We start from the raw sequence: 21,920 nt of genomic DNA on the forward strand, positions 1-21,920 counted from the left end.
TTAAAATCACCTCTGATTTCTCTTTATCCACTTGTGTGGTAGCCACCTGGACCTCCTGTGCTCTGCCATAAATGATTAGTCCTGGTGTTTCACCTCTATGGGAGGAAGAGTGATTCAAATGACTTCAATGCCCTGTGACCCAGCCTCACTGATGGGTTCAGGAACATTTATGATTTTGTGAGTTCTCTCTTTTTCTCTTTGTTAAGGTGGTAACTCTTCCTACCTTTCTAAATCTCAGGGAGAAGTTCACTTCAGGATTTTTTTTTTTTTGAAAGAATCATTTAATTTAATTTAACTTATTTATTTTAATTTGACCAGAGAGGGACAGAGTGAAAAAAAGAGCAAGAGAGATGGAAAGTGATCAAGGAAGTCACCAGGTCCAGGATTCAAACCGTGGCTGGCCATGTGGGAGTCCAGCGCCCTTAACAATCAGGCTACCTGCCAGCCCCATCAGGAAATTTTTCTTAAGATTATTTCTTCTATGAGAAAGACAAAGCAGGACAGACAGAGGTATTCATAGAGACAGGCATCCCCTAACCCCAGGGTCTTCATACTGCAGTCTACCCATCTCAGTCAGCTGGGATCCTGGATAATCACACACACACCTCACAGGCTCGGTCAGGTCCTGCAGCATGATCCCAGGACTGTTCCTATGAGTCCAGTGGTGTTATTGCTATGCCATGGCCTGGTCCAGAAAATGTATTTTTCAGTACTAAATAGACTGAGGTACAATTTACATACAATAAAATGTAAGTACTTTTTTTTTTTTTTTTTTTAAGTTTTCTATAGAGTACATGTTTGCCAGAGAGGGAGAAAGGGACAGAGAAAGTGAGAAAGCACACCCCAGGGGGACAATCACGCTGCAATCCCTTCTCTGCTCTCCTCTAAGGATTTTGGGCATGCATACACACGTGGCGGTATTTTTCGATCTGCCGCGTCCAGGATTCAAACTGCACAGTTGGACCCATGAGATCCAGTTGCCTTAACCACCACCCCACCTAAATGGCCTGAAAGTACACATTTTATTAATATTTGTACAGTTCAGTGAGCTTTAAAAATGTATACACTGTAACCATCCCTTCATCATTCTGCAGACATTCCCTCCTGCTCTGTCCCAGCCAATTCCCCAGGACCCCATCCTGTCCCTCCATTCTCCTCACCTAGAACACTGTCACCACAGAGCTGCATGGCTGGTTCTCTACCTCCTTCAAGTCTTGGTTCAAATGCACCTTCTGAGAGGCCTTCGTTAGCCACTCTCTTAAAAAAAAAGTAACAGCAATCTCTCACCTATTCCAACTGGCTCTCATTATGCCCCTTGTTCTTCATTTTTCTTTTTTCTTAAGCAACTGGGTATTGATGACACTTAAAAAAAAAAAGACTGGGGAGAATTTCTATTTTGTGTTTTTGAAAAAAATCAAGAATTATGATTTAACCTTGTTCAACATTCGTGGGACTGTCAAATATGCAACTAAATGCATTAGTTTCAAGCTCAGTAAGGATGGCCAGTTCTGGAAATAAACAAGATCTAATGTGAATTTTACATTGTTCAGGGATAAAAATAGTTCCTGCCTTTACCATACTGTACAACTATTATAGTTCACTGCATCTGTTCTCTCCTCAGACTCAGCCATTGCTTGCCTTAGGCAACTAGAACATTGCTTTCAAGTCCTTTCTCCTTTGGTGTGGTATTTCTGCTTTGTCCTGCTGCTTCATTCGGCCAGATCATATCATCGTAGTTTTAGATGGAGGGGTAAGTACCAGTGGGTAATAAAAATGTGGCCTCTTGAAAAATACATGCCTACCTCCTTTTGCAGTAGTTAAAAAGCGCTCCAAGGTTAGTTCTCCTGTCTTAGATATTAGGTTCTGCTCATGTCTTAACAAAAACTATCAACTCTCAACTCCCTGTCAGCTAAATATAACAGTAGATTCTGAGTCTCCTCCACCACTACTTTTCAAGGTTAACTCCATGAAGGAAGGAAATCGCAAAGCCTTGCTTAAGCTGAAATTTCAGAGGTATTCAGGGGAGGGAAAAGGACGATAAAGTGCTGAAAGAAGCAAAAGTAGAGCTGCTATTCATATCTTTATCATAGCATTCTTTTCAAAATATGTAAAAAGAGTTTAAAATGAATTTCCAGTGTGCCCAGCACTATTTTGGGTGGTAGTATTCAACAAAAAGTTGTTGGAAAACCTGCCCATTTTGAATCTTATTTAAGTTTATATCCAAGTGAATGCTGAAAACATGGGATTTAGAATGAGAAGACCTGGATTCAAGGGCTGGCTCAGCGACTTAGGAGCGAAGTGACCTCATGTCAATTTTGTCCTGCTCTGCCTTCCTTCCGGGAATGGTGGAAGGGTAAGTCGGAGAGTGCAGATGCAGAAAACCCACAGTGATCAAGCCCTGTGCTCATACATGAGCTCATTACCCACGACAACGATTCTTAGATCCTGAGGCAGAAGTCTGTATGAACATCACCTAAGAAACTTTCACTCACCAGGTTTTCTTATCCATAAAGTGGGATAATAATCCTAGTTCACAAGATTTAAAAGAGATAACTCCCACAGGGGCCAGCAGGTGGCATGGTGGTTAAGGCGATGGACTCCAACATGGCCAACCACAGCTTGAGTCCTGGACCTGGTGGCTTGCCTTCTCTCTTTCTCTCTCTCTCTCTCTCATGCCCTATAGCAAGTAAAATAATAATAATAATATTAAATAAAACTGATTTTTAAAAAACGATAACACATACAAAGGCACTTAGCTCTTCGCTTTCAGCACTTAGTAGGTGTGCTTAAAATGGCTTAGCCATTTATTTACCAATATTTTTAAAAGGTTTTTGCCATAGGGCACATGCACTGGCCTGAGAGAGACAGAGAAGACAGAGAAAATGAGAAATAATGCCCCAAGGGGGACGGCCATGCCACAATCTCTTTTCCATTCTCCTCCTGGGATTTTGGGTACACACGCAATGCTCCTGGTGTGATTTTCAAGCCACCAGGTCTGAAACTCAACCACAGTAGGCTATGCGGGAGTCCAGTGCCTTAACCACCATACCACTTGCCGGCCCCTATTTAGTTTTAAAACGACATAGTAGCATATAGCCAAATGAGAACACATTTTTCACTGAATACAGTTGAAGTATCAATCAGTGACCCGCTTTTGTGACGATGACAGAGAAGTTAACACTGGATGCAAGTCCAGCTGAATGGCCTGCTTGTGTTTCCACCAAAAGGGTCTGACTGCGTGCCACACTCTGCCTTTTCACGTCTTTCAAAGGAGACTGAGTTTTAAATGAATGGAGTTTAAATCCTTTGCATGGTTCTTGTGGGTCTTTTTTTTTTTTAAAGAATTATTAAAATTTATTTATCATTATTATTTTTTAAAATTGTTACGGGACACATATACTCATTAGAGAGAGAAAGAGAAAGCAAGCCACCAGGTCCAGAACTCGAACTACACTTGGCCATGTGGGAGGTCAGCCCCCCAATCACCACGTCACTTCTTCTGGCCCCAGATCTTGTGGGTCTTCACAGAAAAGAACATGTTCTTTCAGAGACACTTTAAAGGATGTTAATAGCCTGGCTACTAAGACTGCTTCTCATTTCACCTGTACAATAAAAACCAATTTGACATTGTTAGAAAATCTTGAAGAACGTAAACAATGAAAGCTCCAGGTCTGTAAACATCATCAGGTGTTTTTGGGTAGTGAATGGGCAAACCAAATGAGAAACTGGAGGAACATTTCGTGAACGGGTACAGTAGGTAGGCACGGCGGTTACCAGCATGGGCCTTATCAAACCACCTGTGACTGAGTTAGCTTTATCGCTGTCTGAATGTATGCCTCTGAACAAGTTAATTAATCTTTCTAAACTGGTTTGCCTGAACTTGAGCGTTAAAACGAAATATACCTCATGAGTTTGCTTTTTAATGAGGGTTAAGTAAAATAATGCACAGATATGCTTCCCAGGCATACAAAAGCTAACAATGATAGTGACGAACAGAAAAGGAGTACATGGTTTCGAATGTGCTTTAAATAAAAGTTTACGCTAAGTAATCCAAATAATGTGCAATAATGATGATCTATTACCTATTACAGCTATGACCATAGGAACAAACCTCTGGGATAGTCTTTTGTCAGGAACAGAGTAAATATTGGCTATCACAATGAAAAGTGCTGGAGCATTTTCTCCCAATATAGTATAGGTAATGTTAGCAGATATTTACAGTGCAAAGTTCAGATGACTATTCTAAAATTAAGAAAAAAAAAAAAACATAAGGGGACCAGCAGATGGCATAAGGGTTACATCACTGGACTCCCAAGTAGCTATATCTGTAGTTTGAGTTCCGGACCCGGTGGCTTAAAAATTCATGCCAGGCACGTGTGTGTGCATGCCCCAAATCCCGACTGGAGAATGGAGGAGGAGGGATTATGGCATAGTCATCTTCCCCAGGGGGTGATTTCTTGCTTTACTGTCTCTCTGTTTCTCTTGTCTCTCCAGTGAGTGCATGTACCCTATACCAAAAATCTCTCTTAAAAAAAAAAAAAAGAAAAAGAAACATAGAAAAGAACAAAAAAAGAAATTAGAATCAGAAAGGTCTCAAGAAAGGCAAAAATAAGAAGAGATGGACACAAGATTACAAGGAGGGCAAACAGAAATGACTGGGATAACGCAGAGCAGAACCATGAGGGGTGAAAAAGGACAGACTGGATATTTCCCTAATGTAAAGACCTGGATAAATCAAGGAAAACCAGGAGTATCCCCCATTCTGGAACTTCAAAGAGATACATTTATAAATGGATACAAGAAAATACTAATTTAGCACTGTAATGTCCCTTCTTGGGTGATATTCTTAGGCCAATTACACATCAAGAGTTTCAGACTATAATAGGCTACACTTGGCATCAGATTAATTTCAGAGGATAAAAAATAGCATGCCAATAGCACATCCACAGGTTTTTGTTTTCCCTAGGAATCCTCACAGTGGTTTCAGGCCTAATCTTTGGCCCTCAAATTGCAGCTCAGGGCCAAGAGAATGAGACTACTGTGGGAGGATGCGATAGCTGCCCTCATTTGGAAACTATATCCCACACAGAAGAAACCAATACCCTTGAGACATTCTCAGCTTCTAAGTCTTGAAAAGGACATACCCAGTTAGGAGTTCTCTCATGCAACGAAGCCCAAAGCCATGGCTTCCCACCAAGTATTTATAGTTCATTCATAGTCCTCCCAATTCAGACAGTTAACCAATCCAATGTCATTTTGTCATCTTATCAGTTTAACATAGCCACATTGCCTGGTAACACAGCTGACATTTCCCCTTCATCAGATTTCTAAGGAATAGAGCTAGAAGCAACTTAACCCAAGGCCAATTTCTGAAGTCAAAGGGTTTTGTTAAACTTTTACTCACAGCGTAATGAATCTTAAACGCAGTATTTTACTTCCAAAAATGGTACTAGCAATAAATAGAACTGAAATTGTACAAATCCATGAATAGCATGGCTGGAAATGGGTCCTTAGAAATAAGTAAATAGTGGGACCAGCAGATGGCGTAATGGTTACATTGCTAGACTCCCATGTAGTCGACTGTGGTTCAAATCCTGCATGTGATGGCTTAAAACTCACACCAGGCATGTGTGTATGCATGCCCAAGATCCTGAGAGGAGAAGAAGAAGGGACTGCAGCACGGCCATCCCCCCTGGGGGTGATTTCTCAACTTTCTGTCTCTGTGTCTACCTGGTGAGCGATTGTGCCCTGTAACAAAAATTTCTCTCTCTAAAAAAAAAAAAAGAAATAAGTAAATAGCTAGCCTATGAAGTTGACTTCATAGAGAAAAATAATTTCTGCTCAATATTATAACCCTTCACACACTGTTGTTAGGAATAAACTGCTAAGGAGAATGGATAAAGGTGCTGCCTGAGTCCTGGATAGTTCTTTGAGAGCAGGGATCAGATCAGGGTCTGCATTCCCCAAGGGATATCCTTCAACATCCAGGGACTTCATTTTCCCTCATCCCTGGTGTTTTCGTATTCGCATTTCCTACCAAAACATACAAATAACATTAACTCTTGGACTATAAGCTATAGTCTACCTAGGTGTCAGCCACATCTATCTTACAAAAGAAGACAGGGTAACTTGTGACAAGTATCCCATGGGCAATAATTTATTAACTTTATGAACATTAATATTTCTTTCTCTCTTTAAAGACGGTGTTTTGCAATGTCATGATTCTCCTTCTGAGTCTCCAAGCTGAGACTACAAGTGGGAGCTGCAATGCCTGGCTACTTACACAGGGTTGCACTATTGCCCAGGCCAGCCTCATGGTCTTCCTGCCTGCACTTCCCCAGTCACTGGGATTGCAGATATGCTCATAGAGCCAGGCCTGGGTTGGACAGGAATCAAACTGGGACTTCCATGATGTCTCAGTCCTACTGTCTTAGTACAAGCCACCATAGCTAGGCCAGTACTTGTCAGTTTTCAAAGGCTGAGTTTATACCAATTAAACCCAGAGTTAACAAGGACATGGGGCCATAGAAAGAACTAATTGAGAAGCAGCTTGTAGATGCTCTCACATGTACTAAATATCAACAAGTCTACATGAGAGTTCTGGTTCATGATGGTGGGGATTTAAAGACTTGTCTAAGGGGCCAGCAAATGGTATGGCAGTTATGTCACTGGACTCCCACATGGCTGAATGCAGTTTGAGTCCTGGACCCAGCGGCTTGAAAATCATGCTGGGCACATGAATGTTCATGCCCCAAATCCCTAGAAGAGAAGGGATTGCGGCATTGTTATCCCCACTGGGGCATGATTTCTCATTTTCTCTCTCATTCTGTCACTGTCTCTCTCTCTCTCCAGCGAGCGTACTCACTCTAAGGCAAAAACCTCTAAAACATATAAAGACTTGCCTAAGATTGTCAAGTCTGAGAAATAAACATGCTCATGTGAAATAGTGTTTCTGTTTTATCTTGATTGCACTGATGGCAACTATATCCAAATGCCTCAATTCTGTTGATGATACCTAATTGATGCTGATATAAGTTTGGGAAAATGAGTGTGTACATGGCAAAATATTTTGCTATAGCTGCAACTCTTAGGTACATAGTTGAAGCAACTTATGGAAAGCCAATGAAAACACTAATTAAACTGATAGCAAAGGGCTTTAACTTTTTACTTCTGCTTACCACACACAAAACAGTAATAATATGAAGAAAAATCAGTAAGTAGACTTGCAAAGTATACTCACTTATATAGTTACATTAATATGTGATTGTGGCGACCATCAGCAATTAACACATCCTGTATGTAAGAGCCTAGAATGGGAGCCTGGGTATAGCCCAGAGCTGACTTCAACTATGTACCTAATGACTACACAAGGCTACCAGGATAGGTACAAGATTAATCCACTTTGATGAATTGGCTTCTGAGATTAGACAGAAGCATTCTCTTTTTATTTTTATTATATTTTCAGGTTTTTGCCATAGGGTGTGTGCACTTGCTGCAGACAGACAGAGACAGAGACTATGAGAGGGAAAGTGAGAAATCACCCCACCACCAGGGGGAAAGGCCAAACCATAATCCCTTTTCCTCCATTCTGCTCCCAGGATTTGGGGAATACATGTACACACACGTACACACACGTACACACACACCCACACACACAGAGGGTGATTTTCAAGCCACCAGGTCCAACACTCAAACTGTAGTCAGCCATGTGGGAATCCAACGCCTTAACCACCATGCCACCTGCTGGCCCCAAATTTTCTTAAATACAGAAATTTGATCAGAATCTATAGGCATTTGCATTTACGGATTGCTGCCACCCTGAATGCAAATAGGAAGTTTTTGCTTACAGCCCATTTTCCTTGCTTTCTCCTCTATCTCCAGTTTGGCTCAGCCACTTTCCACTTCAGCATTTTTTTTTTTTTTTTTTTTTAATTTTTTAAAAAACTTTAAGTTTATTTGTTTTTTGAGAGAGAGAAAGAGAGAGCGTGCATACACATGTGCATGAGCATCCCCAACAAGGTTTCAATGCTGTGCAATCCACACTGGCCTTTTTTTTTTTGGAGAGGATTTTTCTATAGGGCACGTGCGCTCGCCAGACAGACAGAGAGAGACAGAGCGACAGAAAGCAAGAAATCCCCCCCCGGGGGGATGGTCACGCCACAATCCCTTCTCCATTCTCCTCTCAGGATCTTGGGCACACACGCACACACGCCCGGTGTGAGTTGTAAACCACCGGGTCCGGGACGCGAACTGTGGTGGACTACGTGGGAGTCCAGCGACATAGCCATTATGCTAACTGCTGGTTCCCTACCTTAGCTTTTAAAACCCTAAGAGACAGACTTATATACTCCAGGAATGAGTCTGGGGACACTAGTCAGTCTAAGAAATCAGATTTAATGATATTTCTATGATGGGGCTCCCAAGAAAACAACTGCTTGATGAACAGGAGTCTCACAGAGAAGCAGCAGCAGAAAAGAAATTATTTATTTATTTATTTAAAATTTTAAGAGATTTTTGTTATAGGGAACATGTGCTTGCCGGGCGGGGGAGGGGGGAATCACCACCTGGGGGATGGTCATGCCCAAAATCCCTTCTCCTCAATTCTTCTCTCAGGATTTTGGGTACATATGCACACATGCCTGGCGTTGGGAAGAAATAATTTAATAAAATATTTGATAGTTCTGAGCTTGTGCCACTAGACTAAAAGGGCCTGCCAAGTGTCCAATATAATTAACCAAGGTATGGCAAATCTGGATTATTTCTGAACATAAGAATAAAGAGATTAGATTAACTTCTAGAGAGAAGAGATCATATATGAAGTAAGAAAAAAAGAGTTTTTCAGAATTGAGCAATTAAAAAAAAGCTATCTTACATATATTCTTTTCTCAGAAAGCTACTGTAGGACATACTCCACAAATACGAAGCAATAAACTAAGAAAGCAAGATGCAGGATTCAGTCTCATTGTAAGAACAGTGAAAGAAATTCCCAGGAAAATCCTGAATCTATGTAGGAGAATCGCCATTCAGTGGGTGTGGCAGGAAATCAGACTCTAAGGAAAGAATGAAATTGAGAATGTAACCTGATGTGTTTGACTACTTGAGAGGAGTTTTTTGTTTGTTTTTGACTTTTAAATTAAGTTTTTTCTCATAGGGCTCTTGTGCTTGCCAGAGAGAGACAGTAAGAGGGAAAATGAGAAATCACCGCCCTCAGGGGGGATGGCCACACCATAATCCTCTCTTCTCCATTCTCCTCTAGGAATTTTGGGCACATGTGCACATGCGCCCAGTGTGATTTTCAAGCCACCAGGTCTGGGATTTGAACCACAGTTGGTCATGTGGGCGTTCAGTGCCTTAACTACCACACCACTTGCTGGTCCCCTTGAGAGGAGCTTTGGGAGTCCTGTTAGAAAGACTATATAGTTCTGTTAGTGACTGGATATTTACAACACATAACAAAGAAAGGCCTAGAATCTAGAACAATAGTAATATAATATGATATTAATAAGAAAAAGAAAAATAGCTCAAAAAAAAAAAAAAAAGGGCAGAATGTTTGAATGCGCATTTACCAAAAGAAGAAGTCCAAATGACCAGTAAATATGTGTAACAGGCTCATCCTCATGAGCAACTGAGAAATGAGAAATTCAAATTATCATGGGATGCCATTATCAAACTGACAAAACTAAAACTGTCTATGAAGAAGTAAAGCAATAGGAATTATCATACAGGACTAGCTGCGGTGTAAAATGGTAGCGCCCTATTAAAAATAGCATAGTAAGACAACATCCTACAATTCCACAAGGACAGGATGTTGGCTCTTCAGTCCACTCCAGTGCTTAGATTATGAATCACATTAACTATTCAAGAAATATTTATGAAATCCAATTGAATGGGAAAAAACTAATGTAGAAAAAAAAAAAAACTTCAGTAAAAGCATTTTTAAAAAGGACAGGAAGCAAAAGTTCATAGACCTGTGAAAAATGTTCAACCATACTAGTAATTAAAAAAATTAAAATAAATACAATAGGGGCCAGCAGGTGGCACGGTGGTAAAGGTGCTAGACTCCTACAGGGATGACCATTGTTTGAGTTCTGGAACTGCTGGCTTGCCTTCTCACTTTCCCTCTCTATCTCTGATCAAATTTTAATAATAATAATACAATTAAATTTAATAATTCATTTAAAAAAGAATTTAAAAATTATGAAACACCATTTTTTACTATAAGCAATCAAAATAATTATAATACTAAAAACTATGAAAGTGTAGTGAGATAGATTCTCATAGGTTATCTGTATAGATACAAGATAATATACACGTGCAGAAATTGTACAATGTTTGTAGAAAGCAATGGTAGCCTGTGTTGAACCTTAAAAATATAGTCTTAGAGGGAACCAGCAGTTAGCGTAATGGCTATGTCACTGGACTCCCACATAGTCAACCGCGGTTCGTGTCCTGGACCCGGTGGCTTAAAACTCAAGCCGGGCGCGTGTGCATGCGTGCCCAAGATCCCAAGAGGAGAAGGGAGGAGAAGGGATTGCGGCGTGACCATCCCCCCTGGGGGGTGATTTCTCGCTTTCTGTCTCTATGTCTCTCTCTGTCTGTCTGGCGCGCGCACGCGCCCTACAGTGAAAATCTCTCCAAAAAGAAAAAAAAAAAGAAAAAAAAATATAGTCTCAGATATTAAAAATTAATATTCAGTTTTAAAACTGTATCAGAAATGAAATCTAAAAATGGAAGATAAGATTTATTTATACACAGTTCATTAATTATTAGTTGATATAAAACATTGAAAATAATTAAAATGAGTGATAATGGGATAACGACTAAATATTTTTAGGACATCTATAATACAATCTAGATAGATAATAAAATGTGAGACTTTTCAAAGAATTAATAGCAAAGAAAAAAGTCAATGATCAAAATGTTAAGTAAAAATGGCAGAATATGGAACTGTAAAATAAAATCCCAATTCTATTCAATATATACAGTATAACACACACACACACACAAACACACACACACACACACGACATAAAGTAATGATTACAGCAAAACAGATGGCGAGTATAGTTAATGCGGAAAGAAGGAACTCTTACTTTTGGAGTTCTTACCAAGGTTTACTAGGTTAAAGTTTCTCTGCTTTAATACTTAAAAAGAATGACAATAAATATCTCCAATTACACTTACCAGGTCAATATTTTGCATTATATCCTGGAATGAAGGATGAGTTCGAAATTGTTCAAAGAGATCTCGTTTGTAAAGCAGTGCATACACCAAGTTTGGGTTGTGGTGAAGAGAATTAGTCAGGCAGGAATTGATGATCTCTAACATCATTCGAATCACTTCTTCAATGACATTTAGGTCTTGTGCCTTAGAAAGAAAGAATCCCACAGTCAGTGTTGTATTTATTTATTTATTTATTTTTCCTTGTAACAGAATTAAAAATAAGAGTAACTGCTTATACTTGTCATAGCATTGGAAAACCCATGCAGAAAAGCTCCTCAAGATAATTTCCTTCAAGAATCTTGGAATGAGGTTTATCAACTACTAAGAAATTTGAGTTGAAATCTTTTGGACTTAGTATGGTGATTATTAGAAATTTCATCTAATAAATCACAGATTTAACAATCTGGAAGGAGATCTGGGGCTTGCTCAGTTCCTCAGATCCTTATTTGTAGCCTCCTATTTGGTATGATACTATTAGACTTCATGAAATAAAGTAGTGTTAGGGTCTCATGGATTCTAAGAAAAATGCCCAGTCCAAAAAATATCCTTGTGTCTCTATATGGTTACATTTACTTTACTATTTACAAACAAATAGTCCACAGTGGGCAACCCTGGTGGTGCAGTGATAATACACTGCTGAAGCAAAGCTGGATCCATACAGAGGATCACTGGTTCAGTTCCCTGGTCAACCTGTATACACTAGGTCTATAATCCTGACTGGCTGGGAGGGCTGCATGTGGTTTAAATATAATACTTAAAACCCAAAGATTGGTAGAGTGGATAAAAAAAAAAAATGACCTCACTAGATGCTATCTACAAGAGACTTTAAATATTCACTTCAAGTATAAATAGGTTAAAATTAAAAGAATGAAAAAAAAGGTAAAGCCATGTAAACATAAGGCGAAAGGAGCAAAAACGGCTATATTATTATCAGGTAAAGCAACTTCAGAGACTACATGGCTCACACAGTTAAAAACATTTATTACCTGCTTCTTTACAGAAAAAATTTACTACTGTGCTCTAGAGAAAAAAAGGTGCACCTATTTCTATATGATTAATCTTTGCCTCTATTTTGTTAAATACAATGTATAACATTCAATCAAAACTCGTGATACAAAAAGCAAATGAAAAACAACCCATGTCAAAGAGATAAGGTAATCGGCAGATCTGACTCAGAGATAGAGGATACTCAAAACATCAAAAAAAGGAATTTCAAAGAAATATGTACTCACATATGTGAATTGATGGGGAACTGCAGTAGAGTTAAAAACTATGAGTGAAAAATCATAATGCTATAATTTTTAAAAGTGTAATAGCTTAAATGAGTTCAGTAGTAAACCTGACAAACCTGAGGAAAGAACTATAACTTAACTTAGAAAGAAAAGCAGCAAACACCCAGACTAGAGAGTCCAAAAAGAGCTGGAGAGCAGTATGTTACACATTAATGTACATTAATTGACTCCCGGGAGAAAAAAGAATGAATAAAGCAAAAGAGATGCTTGAAGTGAGAATGGCTGAACTTCAGAGATTAGCCCCCAAAGGCTCTCCCCAACAAAAACCAAACCAAACCACGAATACACACACACACACACACACATTTGGATACATATGTAAAAATTACTGCAATCTCACAACAAAGAGAAAATCTTCAAGGCAGTCAGGGCACCAAGAATTAAATACAAAGGCACACAGATAAGATTATGGCAGATTTCTTATGAGAGACTATGCAATCCAACCTAAATGTGGAAGCATCATTAAAGTGCTAAAATAAGAGCCAACTAAGAATTTTATAACCAGAAAAAATATCTTTCAACAATAAAAACAAAATGATGACCTTTTTTCAGTCTAAGTAGGTTGACTTCTTTATTTTTCTTTATTTTTTTTATTTTGGAGAGGTCTTTGCTATAGGGCGCGTGTGCCTGCCAGAAAAACAGAGAGAGATAGAAAGCGAGAAATCACCCTCTAGGAGGGATGGCCACGACACAATCCCTTCTCCTCTATTCCCCTCTCAGGATCTTGGGCACACACGCACACGCACCCGGTGTGAATTTAAAAATTTTTTAAAAAATTGTTATAGGGTATATGTGCTCACCAGAGACAAAAACAGAGAGAGGGGAAAGTGAGAAAGCACTTCCCTGGAGATGTCCAGGCCACAATCCCTTCTCCTCCATTCTCCTCTCAGGATTCTGGGTATACACACATGCACATGTGATGCGCCCAGTGTATTTTTCAATCTGCTGGGTCTGGGACTCAAACCATGCAGGTGGCCATGTGGGATCCAGCTGCCTTAACCTCCGTACCATCTGCTGGTCCAAAATAACTTATTATCTGCACACCTGCACTATACAAAATATTAAAGACATTTCCTCAGACAAAAGGCATAGAAAGTCAGACAGAAATAAAGATATATGCAAGGAAATAAAAATATAATTTTCATTTATTTTAATTACCAGAGGGTGTACATGTTTACCAGAGGAGAGAGAAAGCCCTCCCTCAACCCAATAGGGAATGGTCATTCCTCAATCCTTTTTCCTCCATTTCCCCACCTTATCAGCATTTTGCACATAATATATTTTTACCTGGTATTTAAAAAAATATTTATTTATTTATATTTATTATTATTATTATTGTTTTTAATTTGCTATAGGGCATGTGCACTCATCAGAGAGAGAGAGAGAGAGTAAGAATGAGAAAGCAAGCCACCAGGTCCAGGATTCAAAACCACAGCTGGTCATGTGAGAGCTAACCACCGTGCCACCTGCTGACCCCAACACCTGGTATGTTTATCAAGCTGCCGAGGAGGACTTGAACTGTGGTTGGCCATGTGGGATCCAGTTCCCGTATCTACTAGGCTACAGGGGCAGTCTGATATTTTTATTTTCAATCATTGTAAAAGAGAAGTGATTTCTTAGGCAAAAACAGTTGAAATTTATCAGAGGTTTAGAGTTTATTTAAAATATGAGAACGATATCCCAATGTTCTCCTAGTGAGGGGCATCCAATTTACATCCATTTTTCTTATTTCTATGGCAAGGCTGATAAACATCCTGGTAAATCTGTTATACACAGGTACTTTCATTTCTCTGAAATAGACTCCAGAAGAGAGACTGCCGAGAAGGCTGTATTTGTAGTGCTAATGGACACTGCCAGATCACTGTGTAAAGAATGACGACAACACATTCATACTGGCAACACAGGAAAGCGCTTTCCCTCATTTTCTCACTAACAATAGGTATCATTATTCTTTTTAAAATTTGCTGCCTAAAAGATACACAATGATACCATGAAAAAAAAAAAGATACAAAGTCATACCTTGTTATTACCTCAATAACCATTTCCCTAAATGGTAGGGAAGTTGGAGCAATTTTTCACAAATTAACATGTGGATTTATTTGGACTTGAGTGTGTTGCTTTACATTCTTTACCTACTTTAAAAAAATAAGTTGTCTCCTTGGGACCAGCAGTTAGCGTAATGGCTATGTCGCTGAACTCCCATGTAGTCGACCGCGGTTCGAGTCCCGGACCCGGTGACTTAAACTCATGCCGGGTGTGTGTGCGTGCGTGCCCAATATCCCAAGAGGAGAATGGAGGAGAAGGGATTGCGGTGTGGTCATCCCCCTTGGGGGGGGTGATTTCTTGCTTTCGGTCTCTCTATCTCTCTCTGTGTTTCTGGTGAGCGCACACGCCCTGTAGCAAAAACCTCTCCAAAAAAAAAAAAAAAGTTGTCTCCTTATCACATGCTAAGTGTTCACATTTCTTTTAAGTATATTCATTTATTTCTTCTGAGAAAGAGAGAAAGAGAGACAGGCACGCCCAATAGTCTTCATACCCCGAATTACCCCCAGTCTCAGCCAGCCCAGATCTGGGTGCACCTGCATCCCTGTGGGGGACCAGGGACAGCATGACAGAGCACTGTATAACTGCTGCTGGCCCCAGAGTTCTTTGAATAGTATGACCCCTCACTCTTAGAGTGAGACTAAGTTTTCACATTTATATTCACATAATGAATTCACATAATATTCTCTTAGCGTCCTAAAAATTTGTGTTTATGGTTTGTTCCCACTCTCGTTCTTGATATTGTCTATTTTTGCTTTCTTTTTTCAAGTTCTAACTCAAGAAAGGCTTGGCCGTTTTATTAGTATTTTCACAGAACAAGCTTTGGTCTTTGTTAATTTTCTCACTTCATCAAACTGGCCTTTCTTCATTATTTAACAATAACATTTATTGTCAGCCTTTCTCCTTTTCTCTTTCTTTTTCTTTCTTTCTTTTTAATTTTTTTCGTTTCCTATAGGGTGTGTGCGTTCCCCCAAGGTGGGAGGTTGGCAGTGGAGGGGAGAGGGAGGGAGAAATCACTCCCCGGGAGGGGAGGATGGCCACACCAGTAATCTCTTCTCCATTCTTCTCTCAGGATTTTAGGCACACATGCACACGTACCTGGTGTGATTTTCAAGCCTGTGAGTTCAGGACTCACACTACGCAGCTGTACATATTGAATCCCGCATCTTAACTTCCATGCAATCTGCTGTCCTGCCATTCCCCCTTCTTCTTCTTCTTTTTTTTTTTTTTTGGTGGGGGGAGAGGTTTTTGCTATAGGGTGCGTGTGCTCGCCAGAGAGACAGAGAGCCAGAGAGACAGAAAGCGAGAAATCACCCCCTACCTCCCCCAGGGGGGATGGCCACGCTGCAATCCTTTCTCCTCCATTCTCCTCTCGGGATCTTGGGCACTCACGCACACACGCCTGGTGTGAGTCCAAGCCACTAGGTCCGGGACTCGAACCGTGGTCAACCACATGGAAGTCCAGTGACACAGCCATTACACTAATTGCTGGTCCCCTGCCATTCCCTTTAATGCTGGAGTCCTCCTATAACATTCATACCAAGTGGTCTACCAGTCTATCTTTGAACATAAGATACTGCTGAGAGCCTCCTGGTTATTTCTTTGCAGTTACAGAGAGCTGGTACAGCTTACAAGCCGTTACCTTGTTACTATTCTCTGGTCTCCATCTGCTGCCACTGTACAGCTGCTGTAAACTTCTCCAATCTACTAGCAACTTCAGCTTTCCCTCAATGTAACCTGGTTCAAAATCTCTTCACCATCTTATTCGTGCTGTGCTAGGTATCTAACATTTGGGTTGCTTTGATAGAGTCATTCAGTTACCTCTATGAAGATATGTAATATTTCTACATTATAATCCTTACAACTACTCATTTCCATTTTTAAGTGACAACAGTTCTCTGCTAACTACTACTATAATTATCCTTTTCGGAACAGCCAGAATTCCTAGTGTATGAGTCGTTTCCTAGAAACCACACTCTGTGGATCTTATCCGTTCATTCGTGTTGGAAAATCAACTGCAGTGTCAAGGCACCAAAGAGATTATAAAATAATCATAGGCCAGAAAGGTAAATTACGAACCAGGAGATTCTAACTTACTCAAAAATAACGTATTGAACTTTTGGCTAATTCTAATTCCCAAGGAAAAGTATCCTAGTAATTACCATTCGGCTATGTGAATCTTCAAGTTGCTTCCATGACTAGATACTGGGGCAGGTACCTACTATGCATGGTAACAAACACATTAAATCCTTTATATTTCAATTTTAAAAAGTGTCACTGGGTAATAATCACCACTTATAAGAAAATGAAAAATTAGAATAAATTTGATTGGAAAGTTTTTTTTAAATTACAAAATCATCCTAATCTCAATATTTAAATGATTTTTAAATAAAAGGTTATCTATTCTAATCATTATTTGGGTATCAGAATTTCAAATTATATTTATACTACATGATATATATTTTTCTTTTTTTGGGGAGAGTTTATTTATTTATTTACTTTTTTGGTATAGGGCGTGTGCGCTCACCAGAAAGACAGAGAGAGACAGAGAGATAGAAAGCAAGAAATCACCCCCCCAGGGGGGATGGCCACACCGCAATCCCTTCTCCTCCATTCTCCTCTCAGGATCTTGGGCATGCATGCACACGTGCCCAGCGTGAGTTTAAGCCACTGGGTCCGGGACTCAAACTGCGGTCGACTACATGGGAGTCCAGCGACATTGCCATTACACTAACTGCTGGTCCCAAATGAGGTAGCTCTTAAAATGATGTGTTATACCAATAAGAACCATGTGAGTGTATGTATGTATGTATGTATGTATGTATTTTAATTTGACAAGATCATTATTCGGGTATCAGAATTTCAAATTATATTTAATACTACATAATTTTTCCCATGAAGTTTAAATGAGGTAGCTCTTAAAATGATGTGTTATACCAGTAAGAACCATGTGAGAGTGTGTGTGTGTGTGTGTGTGTGTGTGTGTGTGTGTGTATTTAAGTATTTTGATTTGACATTTGACCAGAGAGGGACAAGAGAGAGACAGAGAGAGCGAGAGCGAGAGAGAGAAAGCCAGGTCTGGGATTCGAACCACAGTCAGCCATGTGGGAGTCCAGTGAGTGCCCTTAACCACTATGCTACCTGCCAGCCCCCATGTGTGTTCTTTTTTAATAGATATACTATTGAGGCTTTTGAACGCACAAAAATTATTTCAATTTTAGACATTATTACAAAAAGACCAAAAAGATAAATGTCTTTCCAAAGTTGTTAAATTTTTTCTTAAAGAATTATTTATTTATTTAATTCCATTTGTTGTTATTATTTTTAAATTCAACCAGGAAGAGAAAGAGAGAGAGAAAGGGAAAGCTAGAAAATAAGCTGCTGGGTCTGGGACTTGAACCACGGTTGGCCATGTGTGAGATCAGTGGCCTGACCACCATGCCACCTGCCAGTTCTCAAGTTGCTAAATTAATGCAATCACTATAAATGCAAAGTTGCTAAATTAATGCAATTACTATAAATGTGAAATCTCTCAAGTCACATCTATTAATCTTAAATGTAAGCCTAAAATACACTTTTACTAATTTATAAAACTGGGGGGTATAACAGCTATGTCGCTGGACTCCTATGTAGTCGATTGTGGTTTGAGTCCCAGACCCCGTGGCTTAGACTCACGCCAGGAACATGTGCGTGAGTGCCCAAGATCCTGAGAGGAGAAGGGATTGTGGGGTGTCCATCTCCCCAGGGGGTGATTTCTTGCTTTCTACATCTCTGGCTCTCTCTGGCTCTCTCTGTCTGTCTGGGGAGTGCACACATCCTATAGCAAAAACCTCTCCAAAAAAAAAAGAGAAAGAAAAAGAAAAAAAAATTATAACACTGGTACTTTTTGGGGGGCTGGTATATTGTGTAGTAGTTACGTTGCTAGACTCCCCCATGGCCTACTGCGGTTCAAGTCTTGGACCCAGTGGCTTGAAGCTCATGCTGGGCATATGTGAGTCCATATCCAAGGTCAGGAGGAGAATGGAGAAGAGAGGACAGTGATATGGCCATCCTCCTGGGAGGGCGATTTCTCACTTTCCCTCTCGCTGTCTCTCTCTCCGGTGAGTGCATGCGCCCTATGGCAAAACCTCCTAAAAGGAAAAAAAACAAAACAAAAACAAAAACAAAAAACAAAAAACAAACCCACAGGGGAAAAGAAAAAACAACAACAAAAACTCAAAGAAACAGTGCATATTGTCTTCTAAAAAATTGACCCACATTTATGGAATAAAATAAGTGTAGTACACATGCTTTTAACAATTAATCATGTTTCCTCTGTACTGTCTAAATTAGCTTATCAGAGATGCAATTTAATAACTCTTCAGTAGAGCTGCAAACATACAGAGAATATCAATTTGTTTAAAAGTTTTTTATTTTTAAGATTTTTGTCATAGGGTACATTCCGTGCCAGAGAAACAGAGATAGAGGAAAAGTAAGAAGTCACCCCTCAAGGGCAATGGCCATGCTGCAATCCATTCTCCTCCATTCTCCTCCTGGCATTTTGGCTACGTACACACAGGCCCAGTATGATTTTTCAAGCTGCCAGGTCTGGGACTCAAACCAGGATCAGTCACCTGGGGGTCGAGTACCTTAACCACCACACCCCCTGCTGGACCCTATTGTGCTTTTTTCATCCATGGTATTTTCTTTTTAGTACACACAGCCTCCATAATAGGAATGGGTCCTGGGATCAAATGTGCTTTCTCCTCATTAAAACTGGCATACTTATTTTATTGCTGTCCATTTCAAATGTAAAAACAAGGATCCTGAGAAAATGATTCTTATAGTTTGTACATGTTGAGAATAAAAACCCAACGAATTCTACGCTAAGTAGTAATTTAATAGCAAACAGACAAGTTGGCAGTGGTGGGACCGTTCTACCTTGTTAACCGGACTCAGAGTGCCTCTCATTCTATAAACTTCCTTTTCCTTCTACAAGGGAATTTGTACCGTTAAACGGTTTCAAATCATTTATTTTTAGTTTTCTTAAGAGAGGCATATGTATCTTGTTTGTATTAGTTTTGGGGGTGTTCCAAAAGAGTTGTCTAAATTTCCTGCATTTTCAGCAGAAAATAAAACCTTCAACGAAATTAATGGGATTTTGCCAAAATGGGGTGAGGGGTGGAGAAAGGGGAGGAAATACACAGGAGGCTCTTTTTTTTTTTTTCGGAGGCTCTTTTTAAAGTCCATGTGCAAATGGCCTTCAAAAGCAATGGCTGGTGATAGGCTGTTATCTTTGTGTTGTTAATTCATTGGCCAGCACACTGAAAAGCTTGTGACTGTGTTATTTCTAGTCAGAATTGGATTTTTCCCAAAATATTGGGGTTCTGATAGAAAGAACTGGCTTTATATTACACACACAATCACAGCCAAAAAAATAAATCCTGTGTCCAGATGAGACAATGGGAAACCTCGATAAAGTGGACAGGGGGGGGCGGCAGTGAGGAGCAAGCAGCGTTAGAGCTCCCCCTTCTCAGGTGGGAACGCTGATCTGTGTGGTCTTTGCTCCCCCACTTGGACATGGGTTGAGTGTGGCCCACAAGCCTACACCAGCCCTGGGAAGTCATTCTTTACGACATGCTGGTGGGAAGGCACAGCGGCAAGAAGGCGGGTTAATGATGGTTGCTGGGGGATGCTGGTTAACTTTATGTGCTTTTCCATATCTGAAGAATAACCAGAGAACTCACAAAGGGGAATGCTCTGATAGAAATCCAACTAAGTTGCAGCCCCCAACAGTCAGATTGCCTTAGCTGGCAACTGGCACTGGGCAGAAAGTGAAAGGGGGGCAGAGCATGGCTTCCCCAATTTCCCTAGGCTTCCAACCTGAGGAAGAGACTAAGCAGATGCCAGAGCTTGGCGTTACTGTTTAAAATGTTAATGTTTTACCTAAGAATTAGTATTCATTGCATTTTAAAAATATAGTGAGTTCTGGGGATGCACACATATGCACAGCAGTAACACAGCTGGACTCACTTGGGAAAGGTCTTGGGTTTGTGTCCTGGGCTCTCCCTGAGCATGCTGCGCAGACCCGGGTGCCCAGGATGCAGATCGGCTGAGGCTGGACTGAGGTGTGAGGACCTTGTTGAGAGTGCTGATTTCTCTTACAGGTTAAAAAAAAAAAGAAAAGAAAAAGAACAATGGGGCCAGCAGGTGGCGTGGTGGTCAAGACTTCCACTCCACATGACTGACCATGGTTCGAGTCTCAGACCTGTGGCATAATCGGGCATGTGTTCATGCATGCCCAAAATCCCAGGAGGAGAATGGAGGAGAAGGGATTGCGGTGTGGCCATCCCCCCTGGGGTGGGAGAAGGTTGCTCACTTTCCCTCTCACTGTCTCTCTCTGGTGAGCATACCACCCTATGACAAAAGCCTAAAAAACAAATAAACAACAACAACAACAACAAAAACAAGAAAACTTTGAAAACTATTAGTGTTTTACAATATTATAAAAAGAAATACCCTCCCCCACCCTATAAACAGTAGAATCCAAGCAAAACTAACACTCAAGGAAGTTTTGTCTGTTTGTTTTTTTACTTCTAATGGCTTTGATTTTCTATTGAGCACTTCATCTCACCCTAATTCGAGAACCAAGAATCTCAGTTCAGTCCCATTTCTGTCAATAACTAGCTGTGTGACCTACGGTAAATCAATTTGTTATAGTGTTCTTAATTTGCAAAAAGAAGTGTTAATATAATTTTTAAAAATCTTTGTTTGAGCCTCAGCTTCCATGAAGTATTTGAAAATACAATACTGAATTTAGGAAGCAAATTTTATTACAGTAACCAAAAAATGTGATTAATGTAGAAAAATCTTTAGGGTGACCTCAAACTTCAGTAAAATTCAAAGTTTACTTTAGATTACCCAACCACCCTGAGTACAGTCATTGTTAGTTTTGTGAAGGGGGAAAAAATCCAACAACCTCTGGGAGTAAAAATGTACAAGGCAAAGTTCCAAAATAATCATTCTCTAAAGCAAAGAACCTATGGAGTCTCCCACTGTCAATGAGTGTTAATTACCTTTGGTATTGTTTATACACAGAAGGAAAATACCCTCTAAGTGCATATGTTGTGGCTTTCACCTTGACTTCGGAGACCTATGGTATCTTTTTTCATTCTTAAGAAGAGTCAGTGATGCTGAGGAAGGCAGTTCAGAATCACATATAAGAGAGTTAAAGCCCTAAACTCCAAAAAGTAAAAAGGGGCCAGTGGGTGCATGGTGATAAAGGTGCTGGATCCTACATGGCCGACCATGGTTAGAGTCCCAGACCAGGCAGCTTGAAAATCACATCAGGTGCAGGCGCCAGCAGGTGGTGTGGTGGTTAAG

General features: G+C 40.1%; 1 protein-coding gene across 2 annotated transcripts in view; it reads right to left on the minus strand.

Moving 5' to 3' along the window:
* Nucleotides 1–21,920, minus strand: part of DYM (dymeclin) — a 445,444-nt gene that overhangs the window by 84,378 nt on the left and 339,146 nt on the right. For both annotated transcript variants that reach the window (XM_006144440.3, XM_027770270.1), the window contains one exon: nucleotides 11,185–11,367. In XM_006144440.3, coding sequence (XP_006144502.1) covers nucleotides 11,185–11,367 — 183 coding nt within the window. The remainder of the gene's footprint in view (nucleotides 1–11,184; nucleotides 11,368–21,920) is intronic.

The sequence above is a fragment of the Tupaia chinensis genome, unplaced genomic scaffold (genome assembly GCF_000334495.1).
Source record: "Tupaia chinensis unplaced genomic scaffold, TupChi_1.0 Scaffold000119_2, whole genome shotgun sequence".
Taxonomy (NCBI): Eukaryota; Metazoa; Chordata; class Mammalia; order Scandentia; family Tupaiidae; genus Tupaia; species Tupaia belangeri.